Consider the following 17,204-nt stretch of genomic DNA (forward strand, 5'->3'; position numbering starts at 1 on the left):
AATGTCGACAAGACTGAAGAGATGATTGTGGACTTTAGGAAGGTGGAGGCTGACCATTGCTCACTGCACAACTTTTGTGAGGAGAGTTAGGATCACCAGGCTTCTGGGAGTAGATGATCTCATGTTTATCCTCAATGCCACCTCTTTCATCTAGAAAGAACAGAAGTGTCTCCACTTCCTAAGGAGATTGAGGCAAGTGAGACTTTCTCCTTCCTCCACCCCCAATCAGCTGCATCACCATTTGATGTGGGAATTGCAAGACATCTGACTGCAAGACCCTGCAAAGGATTGCAAAGACTGCTAAGAGTATCATCAAGGTCTCACATCTGTGTGTCCAAGATATTTATTGGGACTGCTGCAATGTCTAGTTTCTTTTTTTAATCTGTTGTTATATTACTTTATGTTTTGTGTGTGAGTTATATGTACTGTGTTGTGCACCTTTGTCTGCAGGAATGTTGTCTTGTTTGGTGTTATACATGTGTATGGTTGAATGACTATGAACTTGAATTTGACACCCTTCATTATTCTGTGTCAGAGGAAGAAAAACAGCCTGGTCAATCTCCTTCTGTGACTCTTGAGACTTGAGTACCTACTCTGTGACTGGATCTTAGACTTCTTGATGGAAAGACCTCAGTCACTCTGAGTTGACAGTAATATCTCAGCATCTATGATGCTGAGCACTGGGTCAGGGCTGTATGCTCAGTCTGCAACTGACTCACAATTGCACTGCCAGACCCAGCTCAAGCCCAAGCCGTATCATGGAGTTTAAATTTCATTTATTATCAAAGTATACAACTCTGAAGTTCTTCTTTTCCAGGTAGCTATGAAACCAAGAAAGAAAAGAAAGGCAGCATGACCACTAACCCCCAAATCCTCTTTCCTTGCACAAAAATGGAGCAGACACGGCAACTGGGGGTGGGGGGGGGGGTGCGAGTTCTAACTAAAATTGATCAAATATTGAAAGGCTTAGATAGAGTGGATGTGGGGGAATGTTTGCTAAAGTAAATGAGTCTAGGACTAGTGGACACAACTTCAGAATAGAGGGACATCCATTTAGAACAGAGTTAAGGAGGAATTTCTTTAGCCAGAGGATGGTGAATGTGTGGAATTCATTGCCATAGATGACTGTGGTTGTAAAGTCATGGGGTATATTTAAAGTAGAGATTGATAGGTTCTTGATTAGTGAGGGTGCCAAAGTTTATGGGAAGAAGACTTGAAATTGGGGTTGAGAGGGATTAGACATCAACCATGATGGAATGTTGGAGCAGACTCGATGGGCAGTTTGGCCTAATTCTCTTACTATATGTCTTGAGGTCTTATGGCCTTAACCCCGAAGTCGCTCCTCCCATGCAAATAACCAACAAAGTTGGAACAGTCATATCAACCCCACAATCCTTCCCGCACAAAAAAAAACAAGGAAGATGGATGAAAAATGCAACATATGAAGAACTGGCAGACTGAAAAAAAAAGTCTATAGTCCAAGTCGATATCCAAAATGCAGAACCATGTAACATTCTCTGGGCATAGTGACGGGCTCTCCTTCTCCGGTAGCAGAATGATCAAAAGGCAGGCAGTCTTTTATGCATTTGCCTTGATGTTTTAATCTCCCTTGTTGCTTTAATCGGCACACAGTGAAATCTTAATTGGCAAAATAGAATCAAATACCAGTGTGTGCAGCCTTGCAGCCTGCTCACCACGAGGTTCGTGCACGTAGCCTCTGTCTTGCAGACTCCTCTTGGAAACTGCAGAGAGCTGGGACACCCAAATGATCTCCTAACTTCTACATTTGCCTCAATGTTTCAATCTCTTTCATTGTTTTAATTGGTGAGTTAGAGTCAAACATCAGCTGGCACCCATCCAGTTTGCCTGTCAACAAACACAACGCTGGAAGAACTCAGCAGGTCAGGCAGCATCCGTGAGAAAAGAGTTAGTCCAAGAGCTAATACAAGGAGGCATAATTTTTAGGTGATTGGTGGAATGGATAGGGCAGATATAAGAAGTAGGTATTTTTACACAGGGACTGGTGAGTACATGGAACATCCTGCCAACGTGGTGGTAGACACAGATAACTTAGGGACATATAAGAAATTCTTAAATAGGTACATGTTTCTTCGTAGAAAAATGGAATGCTGTATAGGACGGAAGGGTTGAATTGATCTTTGAGTCAGCACAACATCGTAGATTGAAGCGCCTATTCTTTTGTAGTGTTCTTTCTCCCTTCCTGTGCAAGTAAAATAGCTTATTTTGAGGATTGATATATACAGAATCTCCTTGGGTCATGAAAGACCTCATTTATGGAACTCCAACTTAATACAGTTTCTTCCACATACGTTAAAAAATTTAAAGCCAGTAATAATAATGAAATGTTTTACATTATTCATTAATAACTGGATGTAGTACATATTCCGTTACTTTAATTATGGTTAGTATTAGGGTGATTATTCAATGAAATGGAACAATTACAACAAATGTATATGCAACAATATATGAGTTACTATAAAAAATAAAGATTTCTGACTTGCTGAAAAATTGGCTCATAGACACTTTGGTAGAACCCTTTGGTAACCCAGGGACTAGCTGTATTTTCTTTTTGTCACTGCTCATTTATTGTCAGCCCATTAAAGAACCAATGTGGAATGAACAGGTATGATAATTGAATTTCTGTCAATGCAGTCTTTATCCTTCCTCCTCTCTGTGCTTATTCAAGTGGTTTAGATGTGCTATTTTAAAATGGTGTTATTTTTTCCAAGACCTGTAGTCATGAAGCTTAATTGGCATAACTGTCCTATTCGTCCAGATATACTACACTTGGATTTCCTTTCATCTTAGCTGATGTTTTGCGATTATTTAATCTTCCCAAAGGAATGTGGCCCTTACTTGTCTGAGTTACTAGGTCACAATCTACTGCTTTTAAGACTCTGCTAAAAGCCATCATTTGAGCTTCTAAGTTAATTAATGCAATCTCAACATCTTTCCATTTGCATTTATTTTCTCTGACCACATTAGTGTGGTCACTGGTAGCAGTAAGTTATGTACTTAATATTATTGTGAAATAAATGCTTATTGTCCCATATATGAGTTCATAAACTAAGTTTATACATTTTACTACATTGTACCCAAAAATCCAGAAAATGGTATTTATTTCTGCCTTACAGTGACTACATGCCTCTCTGGAATGACTTGAAGCCATAAAATACACCATATAAGTTTTTCATTCATTTGTTTTTTTTATTTTTCAAATGATCAGAGTTCTACTGTAATTTACAGTTGGTGAAATTGCTAGATTAGTATTGACTAGATTCAATCAAATGAGAGTGACCCTATTAGGTTATATGCATGGAAGGATCACAGAAAAGTTTCAGCTATGCAGATCTCTTTTGGTAGATTTTATGATGGAGAGCAGAGGGTAGCTAGCAGAAGCACTTGCTTCTTGTTTTAATTTTAATAGGAAGTCCTAAATGTCCCTTTGCCTCACAATGAGAAGTTGATTTCAATTACATCAATTGAAGATGATTCAGATTGGTGCTACAGGAAAAGTAAAATGAACCTTTTGATTGCTTTTATAAATGTTCAGCAGTTTGTTTCATATTTACATGTAAACAAAGGAAATATAAATGTCATTGGTGATGGACTTTTTGCAACAATCACAGACAGAAAGAAGAGGTTGAAATGCAAAGCCTCACTGAAAGTGCAGTTTGTGATGAAGAAATAAATTGTTGGGAAATTAATTTATTTTTTTATTATCACTCTTCAGGTAACTACACTTGTGAATACAAGTAGCAAAGGCCCATCAAGTAAAAAGAAAGGTCGCTCTAAGAAAGCACATGTATTAGCTGCTTCTGTTGAGCAGGCAACTCAGAACTTTCTAGAAAAGGGTGACCAGATTGCAAAAGAGAGTCAGGATCTGAAGGAAGAACTGCTGGTGGCTGTTGAAGATGTACGAAAACAAGGTCTGTATTCTTTGATTTAACACGCATACACAAATACTGTATAGGCATACAAAATGCATTGGATTTCATGCTGTTGACTTTGCTTCTTATCTTAAAGAAGAAGAAGTTTTGATTTCCATTTCTGCAAATTAACATCTGCAGGATATAATTGATACTTGTCAATGTGGTTTGTTTTCATGGAGATATATAGGGAAAGTTAATTGTACCTCAACTGTTAGATACACCACAAGCCTGTGTACTTATCAGTAGTGTGCTCTACTCACTTTATACTTACTGGAGGCTAAGTACACCTCCAATACCATATTTAAGTTTGCTGATGCCATCACTATTGTTGGCAAAATAAAAATGGTATTGAATCAGCATATAGGAGGGAGATTGAAAATCTGTCTATATGGTGACACAACAACAACCTCTCATTCAATGTTGGCAAAATGAAGGAGCTGATTATTGACTGCAGGAGGCAGAAAATGGAGGTCCATAAGTCAATCTCATCAGGGGATCAGAGCTGGTTAGAGTCAGTAACTTTAAATTCCTTGGCATATAATTTCACCCAAGTACCATTACGAAAGGCACAACAGCACCTCAGCATAGAAGTTTGTGAAGATTCGGTATGTCCTCTAAAACTTTGAAAACGCCTGTAGATGCATGGTGGAGAGTATACTGACTAGTTGTATCGCAACATGGCATGAAGACACCACTACCCTTGAGTGGAAAAGCCTACAAAAGTCCATCAAAGGTAATGCCCTCCCCATCACTGAGCACATCAACAAGAAGTGTTGTCACAGGAAAGCAGCATCCATTATCAAAGTCCTTTGCCATCTGGGCCAGGCTCTCTTCTTACTGCTGCCATCAGGAAGGAGGTACATGAGCCTTATGTCTCACACCACCAGATTTAGGAAATTACTGCTCCTGAACCAGAGTAGATATTTTCACTCAATCCAGCACAAACCTATGAACTCACTTTCAAGGACTCTGCATCTCATGTTCTCAATATTATTTATTACTTATCTATATTATTATTTTTCTATCTGTATTTGCACAATTTGTTGTCTTTTGCACGTTGGTTGTTTGTCTGTCTTTGTAGTTTTTCATTGATCTTTTTGTGTTCCTTTGTATTTATTGCGAATGCCCTTAAGAAAATGACTTTTAGAGGAGTAAGTATATCGTATATGTGTACTTTGATACTAAATTTACTTTGAACTTTGTAGTTATTCACACTGTTTTATGCATTAAATGAGTGCAAGTAGTTCTGTGTTCTGTTTCCATAACACATTTGATAAATTACATGGACTGAATTGGTTATAACACAATCACGAACTAGCACCACGTGTATAGGAATAAAATTGTTCTGCACACAGCATAGCAACCATCATCTGCTTTGTAAACTGTGCTGCCAATTTATTTAGATTTTGTGCTTTTTTATACCATCTCATTTCAAACTTGTGCAATGGGTGTCAAAGGTGTTAAGAATATCTATAAGAAGAGGTCTGGTAATTGTGCTGATGGTGATAAGAAGAAAAACTATTACTTCTGAGCAAAATCCTGAGGTAAAAACACTTCATGTTAAAACCAACAAAAGGATATGTTATTATCCTAGCTATTGGCTTAAGGAATCTACAATTCATATTATAAGAGATAATGCTTGAAAGACAAGAGGATGTTGCACTTTTGTAACAAATATAAGTGTAGGCAAAATTATATGGTCAAGGTCGAAGGGGATAGAGGAGACTAAGAGTCTACTGAGTGTGGATTAAGGGACAAACTGGAAAGCATTCTGGGACAAAATTTTTGACAAAAAGAGAGAATTGGCAGTCTGATGAAGGGTCTCTGCCTGAAACGTCGATAGTGTACTTTTTTTCAACACTGGCCTGTTGAGTTCCTCTAGAATTTTGTGTGTGTTGCTTGACCATCTAAAAATAGTTGAAAAGAAAATTTGTAAACCTTGATGGCGATGTGAAGCCTTTCAATTTCAGTAGTGGCAGGTCTGTAGAATTTAAGAATTAATGGCCTGCAGAGTGTAAAATTATCTGAAGAAGCTGCGAGTGCATGAGTGTAGGCAAAAAGAAATCTCTTTGATTATAATCAAGGAGGAGTCTGGATCAAATATTTAAATTCAGTTAAACAGGCTAATATATATATATATTGGAAAAGGATGTACTCTAGGACCTCTATATAGTTTCATTGCAGCAAAGGATGGATTGATATTAGGAGTAAAAGCTGGTGGAGGCTTGAAGTTTATGCCCATGATTGTGTATTACTTAGCCAATCCTCCTTGAAAGGTTTGATCAAGTCAAGTCAAGGTGTCTGTTTCCAATTGAGCAAAATAACAGGACAGTTTCTTTCCTGCTCCAGTTTTTAAAATTTTGAGCGTGTTTTCAAAAGCTATTGTGAGAAGAAGAATATTGACTTTAATGTTTGTATTATAGACAATGCACACAATCTTCACCTGCAATTTCAGAGCTGTTGGAACCTATAAAAAAATCTATTTTTGCCTTCTAACACTACCTCCATCCTACAACTGCCTGATTAAGGAATATTCACAGTATTCAAGGCCTAATATTGGATGCACAAATTCAAAAATTTGATGGTAAGCAAGAACAAACCCATTGCTACAGATCTTTGGAAAAGCTTAAACATCAAGCGTGCTTTAGACATTATTTTAAATGCCTGTATAATGCCACAAATAATTACTTGCATGGAGTATGGCATAAACTTCTTACAGATCTTAGGTTTTATTTCAGAGCCTTTGAACCTGTGAAGGAGCTTCACAAATTATATCACAGAATGTGGCCTTGGCTAAGCAATTTGGATTTGAGGAGATGGAAGACAAGAATGTGGGAACAGTTGCTAGAATCAGTGTCAGAGAGATTTATAACAGGATACAGGCCTTTGGGCCCAGCTCGTCCATGCTGAATATAGTGCCCACACAGTTAGTCCCAATTTCTTGCATTCAACCCATGTCCCTCTAATCTCCATCCCTTCATGTACCTGTACAACTACTCTTTTCAATGATATCTGCCTAAAACACTTCCTCTGACAGCTCATTTCATATACTTGCCACTCTTTGACCCCTATGACCCCTATGACCCCTAGTTTTGGATTCCCTTACCCTGGTGGAAAGACTGTTACCCTCCACCTTAACTATGCCTCTCATAATTTTAAACATTTCTATTTAGGTCATTCCTCATTCTCCTATGATCCAAGGGATAAAGACCCAGCCTGGCCAATCTCCCTGTAAGTTAGGCCCTCTAGTCCTGACAACATACTTATAGATCTTTTCAGCACTCTTTCCAATGTAACCACATCTTTCCTATAACAGAGTGACCAAAATTGTACACAGCACTCCTAGTCTGGCCTCACCAATGAATATATACAATTGCAACAGAATGTTACAACTCTCATACTCAATGCCATGACTTTGAAGGCTAGCACATAAACCACATTTTTCACTAGTCTGTCTACCTTTCAACTTGTACTCCTAGATCTATCTGTTCCAATACATTGCCTTGTTGACCTATCATTCATAGTATAAGTCAGACACTGTTTGACTTCTAAGGTGCGTCACTTCACACTTAAATGTATTGAAATCAGTTTGCCAATCCTTGGCCACTTTCCTAACTGATCAATATCTCCCTGTAATCTATAATAACCTTCATGATGAACAGCACCTCATAATTTCATGTCATCTGAAACTTTACTGATACAGCATTCTGTATCCACATCCAAATTATTTATATAAATAACAAATTACAAGGGTCCCAGCATCGATCCCTGTGGCAAACCATTGGTTGTCGTCTTCCATTCTACGAAACTGCTTTCAACCACCATTCTTTGTTTTCTACCTTCAAACCTGATTTTGAATTTATCCAACTAATTTCCATGGGACCTAACTTCCAGATCAGCTTACCTTATAGGACCTTGTCAAAAGCCTTGTTGAAGTCCAAATAGACAACAGCCTGTGCCCCATCCTCATCTGTCTTTCTTTTCAAAAAATGCTAAAAAAAATTACCCAACATAACTTCTCATGCACAAAGCCATGCTGACTCCTGCTCTTCAGACTCTGTCTATCCAAATAGTATTGGATCCTGCCCATCAGATTCCCTCCAGTAACTTTCCTGCTAGTGATATCATGCAACCTTGCCTGTAGTTCCATTGCTGGTCCTTGCTACCCCCTTTAAACAATGGCACTACATTAGTCAGCTCTCAGTCTCCAGGAACTTCATTAATGGCTAACAAAGAAGCAACTTACTTTTCTAGCCTCCCACAAAGTTGGACCCTGGATGTTCAAAGTATGTTTATTATCAAAGGTATATAAATTATACAATCTTAAGATTTATTTGCTCACAGGTAGTCTCAGAGCAAGAAGCCCGAAAGAACCCAATTGAAGAAAAAAAACAAAAGTAAAAACATAAGATCAAGGGGAAAGAAAAGAAAACACAAGTTGTGCAAACAATTGAAGGCAACAGCAGCAACAACAGTAATCCGAACCAAAAATTGAATCCTCAGATCCGAAAACCGGAGAAGCCCGGAGTAGGTCCAAAGCTTTGCTTATCAGTTCATCACTTTAATGGGCACAGAGCACAAAGCCAGAGCAGTCTTTGTAGCCTCAACACCATAGGAAGGGAGGACTGATCATCGTGGAGAATGAACAAAATTGGCTCTTGCCCATGACCCTGACACTCTGTCTTTTCAGTCTATCTGGACTGGGAATTAAATTGACCAAATAGTGGAACAGCGAAAGACTCTAGCGCCCTGGAGAGAGGAGTGAACGTCGCGGAGAGCAAGCAAAATTGGATCTCACCTCCAATCTGGGTCAGCATTTAAATTGTCTGAACAGTGTATCATACCTTGTTCTAGGACCCAGGCTCTGGGCCTAGACCACTCTGCCCAGCAACTTGCTCCAGGCTCAGATATCACCGCCTAGCATAAAGACACTCTTTAGTTCTTCAAATCAGCTTGGCACACAGAGCGATTCAACCTTGCACCTGGGCCAGATGTAGGTGCACCGAATCTCCACTGCCTGGGCCCCGAATTCTCCTTTCGGTGCTCAGAGCAATTCAACTTTGTACCTGGGCCAGTTGTACAGGCCTGGGAGCTCCATCTGCAATGATTCTGCAACACATCATTTTAGCTCATCCCCTGAACTTGTCTCACTGTCGCTCACCCCTTCACTGTTTGCAGTGACAATTTAACACAATTTATCTCAGAAAAGATGTTTTTAGGCAGATTTCTAGAGTTCTTGACTACGCGAAAGCTGTTGCACATATTCATTAGTGCCACCTCTACCTAATGCACTGTAGGGCTGCAAGTACCTCTGTGGTGAACTACATATACCTGTCTGGACACGCCCCCCCCCCCCCCCCCGGCTGACAGCTCCTGTGGCTCCCCCCACAGACCCAGGTATAAAGGCGATTGGGGCCTGAGCCCTGCCCTCAGTCTCCAGGATGTAACGTGGTGGTCAATTGCTGCTTGTTCTTTCTTCCAGTCAATAAAAGCCGATATCTCACCTCACGTCTCAGAGAGTTATTGATGGTGCATCAACCTCCTCCTTCGTAATATGAATATTCTCCAAAACATTTCCACTTGTTTCCTATCTCTTAAACAACTATTATTTTCTTTACATTAAACACCTTAAAGTGTTTGTTAAAAATCCCACCTATCTCCTGTGGCTTGAGACGCAGATGGCTCTGCTGATCTCTAAGGGGAGCACTTCTCTCTCTATGTACCACTTTAATGTTAATAGAGCTATTTACTCTTTATATTGCTATCAAACCTCTTGGGAGTTTCCTTCAATCTACCTGACAGACTATCTCATACCCTCTTGATTTCTGTTTTTCCATAGATGAAAGCTTTCTATTGAAGCTCTGCAACAGCTGTTTTCTAAGACTACAGTAGCTTTTTAAGGTCACATGGTTGATGTTCATGAAAAGATGCCTCAAGAGCTTGCCTCTTCTTTTATGTCTTCCACCTTGCAAGTAATTGAGAAGCAACTACTTTGGCTTGAAAACACTGATTATAATGTCGAGTACAACAGAAAACTAAACCATTCTGCAAAATCTGCTCTTCCATCCTGTTATTAGCTGTTACATCAATAAGGAAGGTTTGCAGAGGAAAATACACTCCTACTTCAAACCTCAAAACTTCAAAGAAGCAAAAAGAGAAGGAGCCACACCTATCTACACTGGTGTCTCATTTTTTTATTGACGGATCATTAGAAAGAGGTAACATACAGTTAGAAGGTGTTGAATCTTTGTAGATAGAGCTAAGGAATTGCAAGGGTAAAAAGGTCCTGATGGGAGTTGTATACAAACCTCCAAACAGCAGAAAGGATGTGGTCCACAAATTAAAATGGAAGATAGAAAATGCATGCCAAAAGGGCAATATTGCAATATTCATGGGAGACTTTAATATGCAGGTAGATTGGGAAACTCTGGTTGGTCCTGGATTCTTTTGGAGGGAGAATTTCTAGAGTGCCTGCCAAGTGGCTTTTAAGAGCCACTTTTGCTTGAGCCCACTAGAGAATCAGCTATTCTGGATTCTGGATTGCAATGAACCAGAATTGATAAGAGACCTTAAGGGGAAAGTGATCAGAATATGATTGAAATTACCCTGAAATCTGAGAAGATGAAGCTAAAGTCAGATGTATCGTTATTACAATGGCGTAAAGGGAATTATAGAGACATGAGAGAGGAGTTGGCCAGAATTGACTGGAAAGGAACACTGGCCAGCGTGACGGCAGAACAGCAATGGTTGGAATTTCTGGAAACAATTTGGAAGACACAGGATATATACAACACAAAGAGGAAGAAGTATTCTAAAGAAAAGATGACACATCCATGGCTAACAAGAGGTCTAAGCCAGCATAAAAGCCAAACAGAGAGCATATGATAGTGCAAAAATTAGTGGGAAGTTCAAGGAATTGGGAAGCTTTTAAAAACCAACAGAAAGCAACTAAAAAAAGTAATTAAGAAGGTAAAGACAGAATAGGCAAGTAAGCCAGCCAATAATATTAAATAGGATACCAGAAGTTTCTTCAGATACAGAAATGTAAAAAAAGATGCAAGAGAGTGGATATTGGACCACTGAAGGGTGATACTGGAGGGGTAGTAGTGGGGACAGGGAAATGGTGGATGAACTGAACAAGTATTTTGCATCAGTGTTCACTGTGGAAGAACAAACAGTATGGTGGAAATTTCAGGTGTTGGGGTCATGAAGTGTGTGAAGTCACCATTACTAGAGAGGAAGTTCTTCAGAAGTGGCAAGGTCTGAAGGTAAATAAGTCACGTGGACCAGATGGTGTACACCCCAGGTTTTTGAAAGAGGTGACAGAAGAGATTGTGGAGGCATTAGTGATGATCTTGCAAGAATCGCAAGATTCTGGAATGGTTCTGGAAGACTGGAAAATTGTAAATGTCACTTCACTTCAAGAAAGGAGGAAGGCAGCAAAAGGAAAATTATAGATCAGTTAGCCTGACCATAGTGGTTGGGAAGATATTGGAGTCGATTGTTAAGGATGAGGTTTCGGGGTACTTGGAGGTACATGATAAAATAGGTTGTAGTCAGCATAGTTTCCTTCAGGGATAATCTTGCCTGACAGATCTGTTGGAATTCTATGAATATATAAAAAACAGAATAGACAAGGGAGAATCAGTTGATGTTGTGTACTTGGCTTTTCAGAATGCTTTTGACAAGGTGCCACATGTGAGGCTACTTAACAAGCTATGAGCCCATGGTATTACAGAAAAGATTTTAACATGGATAAAACAGTAGCTGATTGGCAAGAGACAAAGAGTGGGTATAAAGGGAACCTTTTCCGGTTGGCTGCTGGTAACTAGTGGTGTTCCACAGGGGTCTGTATTGGGACCGATTCATTTTAAGTTATATGCCAATTATTTGGTTGATGGGGTTGTTGGCTTTGTTGCGAAGCTTGTATACAATATGAAGATAAGTGGAGAAGAAGGTAGGTTTGAGGAAGTCAGCATCAGAATCAGGTTTATTATCACTGGCATGTGACATGAAATTTGTTAAGTTAGCAGCAGCAGTTCAATGCAATACATAATATAGAAGAAAAAAAAATAATAAATAAGTAAATCAATTGTGTAGTGTAGGCCTCCGTTAGTCTCGATAGACCATGGATTTGCACCTTGGAAAGTTTCCAGGGCAAGCCTGGGCAAGATCTTTTTCTTATGGAAGACCAGTAGTTGCCCAAGCTGCAAGTCTCCCCTCTCCACGCCACCAATGTTGTCCAAGGGAAGTGCATTAGGACTCATATAGCTTGGCACTGGTGTCGTCGCAGAGTGATGTGTGGTTAAATGCCTTGCTTAAGGACACACACGCAAGCCTCAGCCAAGGCTTGAACTAGCGACCTTCAGATAACCAGATGAACACCTTAACAACTTGGCCACATGCCAACACAAGTAAATCAATTACAGTATACGTATATTAAATAGGTTAAGAATCGTGCAAAAAACAGAAATACTTTATATTTTAAAAAGTGAGGTAGTGTCCAAGGGTTCAATGTTCATTTAGGAATCGAATGGCAAAGGGGAAGAAGCTGTTCTTGAATCGCTGAGTGTGTGCCTTTAGGCTTCTATACCTCCTACCTGATGGTAACAGTAAGAAGAAGGCATGCTCTGCGTGCTGGAGGTCCTTAATAATGGCTCTGCCTTTCTGAGACACCGCTCTTTGAAGATGTCCTGGGTACTTTGTAGGCTAGTATCCAAGATGCAGCTGACTAAATTTACACCCTCTGCAGCTTCTTTCGATCCTGTGCAGTAGCCCTCCACCCCCCCTACCAGACAGTGATACAGCCTGTCAGAATGCTTGCCACGGTACATTTATAGAAGTTTTTGAGTGTATTTGTTGACATACCAAATCTCTTCAAACTCCTAATAAAGTACAAGGGGTGATTGATAAGTTTGTGGCCTAAGGTGGAAGGAGTCAATTTTAGAAAACCTAACACATTTATTTTTGAAACATAGTCCCCTCCTGCATTTGTACACTTAGTCCAGCGGTCATGGAGCATATGGATCTTGGACCTCCAGAAAGTGTCCACAGCATGGGTGATTGATAAGTTTGTGGCCTACGGTAGAAGGAGATGAGTTATAGAGCTCTCGTTGTGTGCACATGCAGGTCAACTCTTTGAGTGATTATGCAGAAAGTTTGAAATTAATATCTTCTACCTTAGGCCATGAATTTATCAATCACCCCGATGTGTTATTAACTATTGCCTTCTTTGTAACTGTATCCCTATGTTGGGATCAGGTTAGAACCTCAGAGATCTTGACACCCAGGAACTTGAAACTGCTCACTCTCTCCACTTTTGAACCCTCTGTGAGGATTGGTATGTGTTCCTTCGTCTTATCATTCCTGAAGTCCGCAATCAGCTCTTTCGTCTTACTGATATTGAGTGCCAGGTTGTTGCTGCAACACCACCCAACTAGTTGGCATATCTCACTCCTATATGCCTGCTCATCACCACCTGAGATTCTACCAACAAAGGCTGTATCGTCAACAAAGTTATAGATGGTATTTGAGCTGTGTCTAGCCACACAGTCATAGTTATGTAGGGAATAGAGCAGTGGGCTAAACACACACGCCTAAAGTACACCAGTGTTGATTATCAGCGAGGTGGAGATGTTATCACCAATCCGCACAGATTGTGGTCTTCTGGTAAGGAAGTCAAGGATCCAATTGTAGAGGGAGGTACAGAGGCCCAGGTTCTGTAGCTTCTCAATCAGGATTGTGGGAATGATGGTATTAAATGCTGAGCTATAGTTGATAAGCAGCATCCTGACACAGGTGTTTGTGTTGTCCAGGTGGTCTAAAGCCGCATAGAGAGCTATTGAGATTGCATCTGTCAGTGACCTTTTGTTGTGATAGGCAAATTGCAATGGGTCCAGTTCCTTGCTGAGACAGGAGTTCCATTCTAGTCATGACCAACCTCTCAAAGCATTTCATCACTGTAGATGTGAATGTTACCAGGCAATAGACATTAAGGCAGCTCATTATTCTTCTTGGGCACTAGTATAATTGTTGCCTATTTCAAGCATGTGGAAACTTCCGCTCCTAACAGTGAGAGGTTGAAAATGTCCTTGAATACTCCTGCTAGTTGATTGGCACTGGTTTTCAGAGCCTTACCAGGTACTCCATCAGGACCTTCTGCCTTGCAAGGGTTCACTCTCTTTAAAGACAGCCTCACATCTTCCTCTGAGACAGAGATCAGAGAGTCATCAGGTGCAGCAGGGATCTTCACAGCTATAGTTGTACAGTAAGTCCCTGGGTTAAGAACGTCTGACTTATGGACAATTTGTACTTACAAGTGGACTGCCATAAAGCCTATTATATTAAAAGTTTCAGTGCTGGTGATGCATCAAAGAAAAGGAAAACGATCATGATTGAAAATAAAGTGGAAATAATAAAGCGATTGGAAAGAGGTGAAATGCCATCGGTCATTGGAAAAGCATTAGGCTACAGTCGATCAGCGTTCGGAACAATTTTAAAGGATAAAATGAGAATAATGGAGCATGTGAAAGGTCCTGCCCTGATGAAAGCTATAATTATTACTAAGCAATGCGGTGGTTAATTATTGAAATGGAAAGGCTATTGATAATTTGGTTAGATGATCAAAATCGGCGTAATATACCTATTAGCCTTACTTTAGTGCAAGAAAAGGCTCAAAGCCTTTTCAATGATTTAAAAACTGCACGTGCAGCAAGTGAAGGTGATTGTAATGAAGAATCTGTTGCGAGTAGGGGTTGGTTCAATCTGAGGGCAAATTTACATAATATTAAAGTGCAAGGTGAAGCAGCGAGTGCTGATGTAAATGCTGTAAGTGATTTTCCTGAAATGTTGAAAAAAGTTATTGAGGAGGGAGGTTATTTGCCAGACCAAATATTTAATGTAGATGAGACTGGCTTATTTTGGACAAAAATGCCTGAAAAGAATTACATTTCGAAAGAGGAAAAAAGTGCATCAAAGGATAGGCTAATGTTATTGCTTGGGGGTAATGCATCCGGGGATTTCAAGCTCGAGCCTTTGCTTGTGTGTCGCTCTCTAAATCCGAGGACACTTCGCTGTATCATTAAGGTATAGAAAGGTGAAATATATATTTTATACTAAGACAAACATTTGACTAACTGACGTTAAATAAGAACTGTATGTACCTTTTCTGACTTACCTACAAATTCAACTTAAAGACAGACTTAGAAACCGATCTCATTCGTAATCCAGGGGCTGTCTGTATTCTCCCTTTCAAAGTGGACATAGAAGGCATTGAGTTCATCTGGCGCACCTCAGGGGTGTGTGCTTAGCCCACTGCTCTATGCTTCATCTACCCATGACTGTGTGGCTAGGCATTGCTCAAATACCGTCTATAAATTTGCTGACGATACAACCATTGTTGGTAGAATCCCAGTTAGTGACGAGAGGGCGTACGGGTGCAAGACATGCTAACTAGTGGAGTGGTGTTGCAGCAATAATCTGGCACTCAATGTCAGTAAGACAAAAAAGCTGATTGTAGACTTCTGCAAGGGTAAGATGAAGGAACACATACTAATCCTCATAGAGGGATCAGAAGTGGAGAGAGTGAACAGTTTTAAGTTCCTTGGTGTCAAGATCTCTGCAGATCTAATCTGGTCCCAACATATTGATGCAGTTACAAAGAAGGCAAGACTATGGCTATATTTTATTAGGAATCTGAAGAGGTTTGGTATGTTAACAAATACACTCAAAACTTCTATAGCTGTGCTGTGGAAAGCATTCTGCCAAACTGCACCACTGTCTGGTATGGGGTGGGGGGGGGGTGGGTGGAGCTGGCTACTGCACAGAATCGAAAGAAGCTGCAGAGGGTTGTAATCTAGTCAGCTCCATCTTGGGTACTAGCCTATAAAGTACCCAGGACATCTTCAAGGAACAGTGTCTCAGAAAGGCAGAGCCATTATTATTATTATCATTATTATACGTTATTGTCACCAAACAATTGATAATAGAGCATACAATTATCACAGTGATATTTGTTTCTGCACTTTGTGCTCCCTGAAATACAAATCAAAGTAAATATAATAAAAATTTAAATTATAAATCATAATTAGAAAATAGAAAAGGGAAAGTAAGGTAGTGCAAGTCAGGTTCGGATATTTGGAAGGTACGGCAGATCCGGGTCAGGATCTGTTCAGCAGTCTTATCACAGTTGGAAAGAAGCTGTACGAGTCTTCATGCTCCTGAACCTTCTCCCGGAGAAGGTTATTAAGGACCTCTAGCACCCAGGGCATGCCCTTTTCTCACTTACCATCAGGCAGGAGGTACTGAAGCCTAAAGGCACACACTCAGCGATTCAGGAACAGCTTCTTCCCCTTGCCATCCAATTCCTAAATGGACATTGAACCCCTGGACACTATCTCACTTTTAAAAATATAGAGTATTTCTGTTTTTTGCACGATTTTTAATCAATTTAATATACGTATACTGTCATTAATTTACTTATTTATTTATTATTAATATATGTTTTCTTCTATATTATGTATTGCATTAAACTGCTGCTGCTAAGTTAACAAATTTCACGTCACATACTGGTGATAGTAAACCTGATTCTGATTCTTAAAATCCAACTACACAACAACTACTGATTCTTCTTTGTCTATCCTGCTTGCTGTTTCTTCAAAGAATTCCAATGGATTTGACAGGCAATATCTTCCCTTAAAGAAACCCTGCTGATTACGAGCAATTTTATTGTGTGCTTCCATGTCCCTTACGATTCTCCTTGACTTTGTCTGCTAGGGAACCTCATGATGTTTTTTAGCTCTAATGATTTCTTTCTTTTGCATTTCTTATACTTGATAAGTACCCCATGTGTTCCTTCCTAGCAATACTTGATATGCTCCTCCTTTTTTCTTAACTAAGGCCTGAATATCCCTTGAAAACCAGGATTGTCTAAATCTGTTACCTTTGCCTTTTATTCTGATTTTATTTCATGGTATTTTTAACATTAAATGAGCAAAAATTGAACTTTAAAATGGAAACTCTGAGCTTCTGCAGAAAAGTTAGATATATACTCAAGCCAATTCAGGTATGTAATGATAAGTTAATGAGTGAAGTGGACTTGAAATTATTGTTGGAATGTCACACTTTAATCATAATTCTATTCTCATATGAATTTGTTGCATGATTTGTGGAAAAAATATTGAATGCACCATTAGTTTACTCTAAATTCTGGCCTAATTGTAAAACTGAGAAGAAGGTAAGTTTTCATGATGT

General features: G+C 39.6%; 1 protein-coding gene across 2 annotated transcripts in view; it reads left to right on the top strand.

The window, feature by feature from the left end:
* The window catches only part of ctnna2 (catenin (cadherin-associated protein), alpha 2), a 1,188,004-nt gene that overhangs the window by 140,025 nt on the left and 1,030,775 nt on the right, over positions 1-17,204 (top strand). For both annotated transcript variants that reach the window (XM_059963425.1, XM_059963426.1), the window contains exon 3: positions 3,755-3,950. In XM_059963425.1, coding sequence (XP_059819408.1) covers positions 3,755-3,950 — 196 coding nt within the window. The remainder of the gene's footprint in view (positions 1-3,754; positions 3,951-17,204) is intronic.

This window comes from Hypanus sabinus, chromosome 3, assembly GCF_030144855.1.
Source record: "Hypanus sabinus isolate sHypSab1 chromosome 3, sHypSab1.hap1, whole genome shotgun sequence".
In the NCBI taxonomy this organism is placed as follows: Eukaryota; Metazoa; Chordata; class Chondrichthyes; order Myliobatiformes; family Dasyatidae; genus Hypanus; species Hypanus sabinus.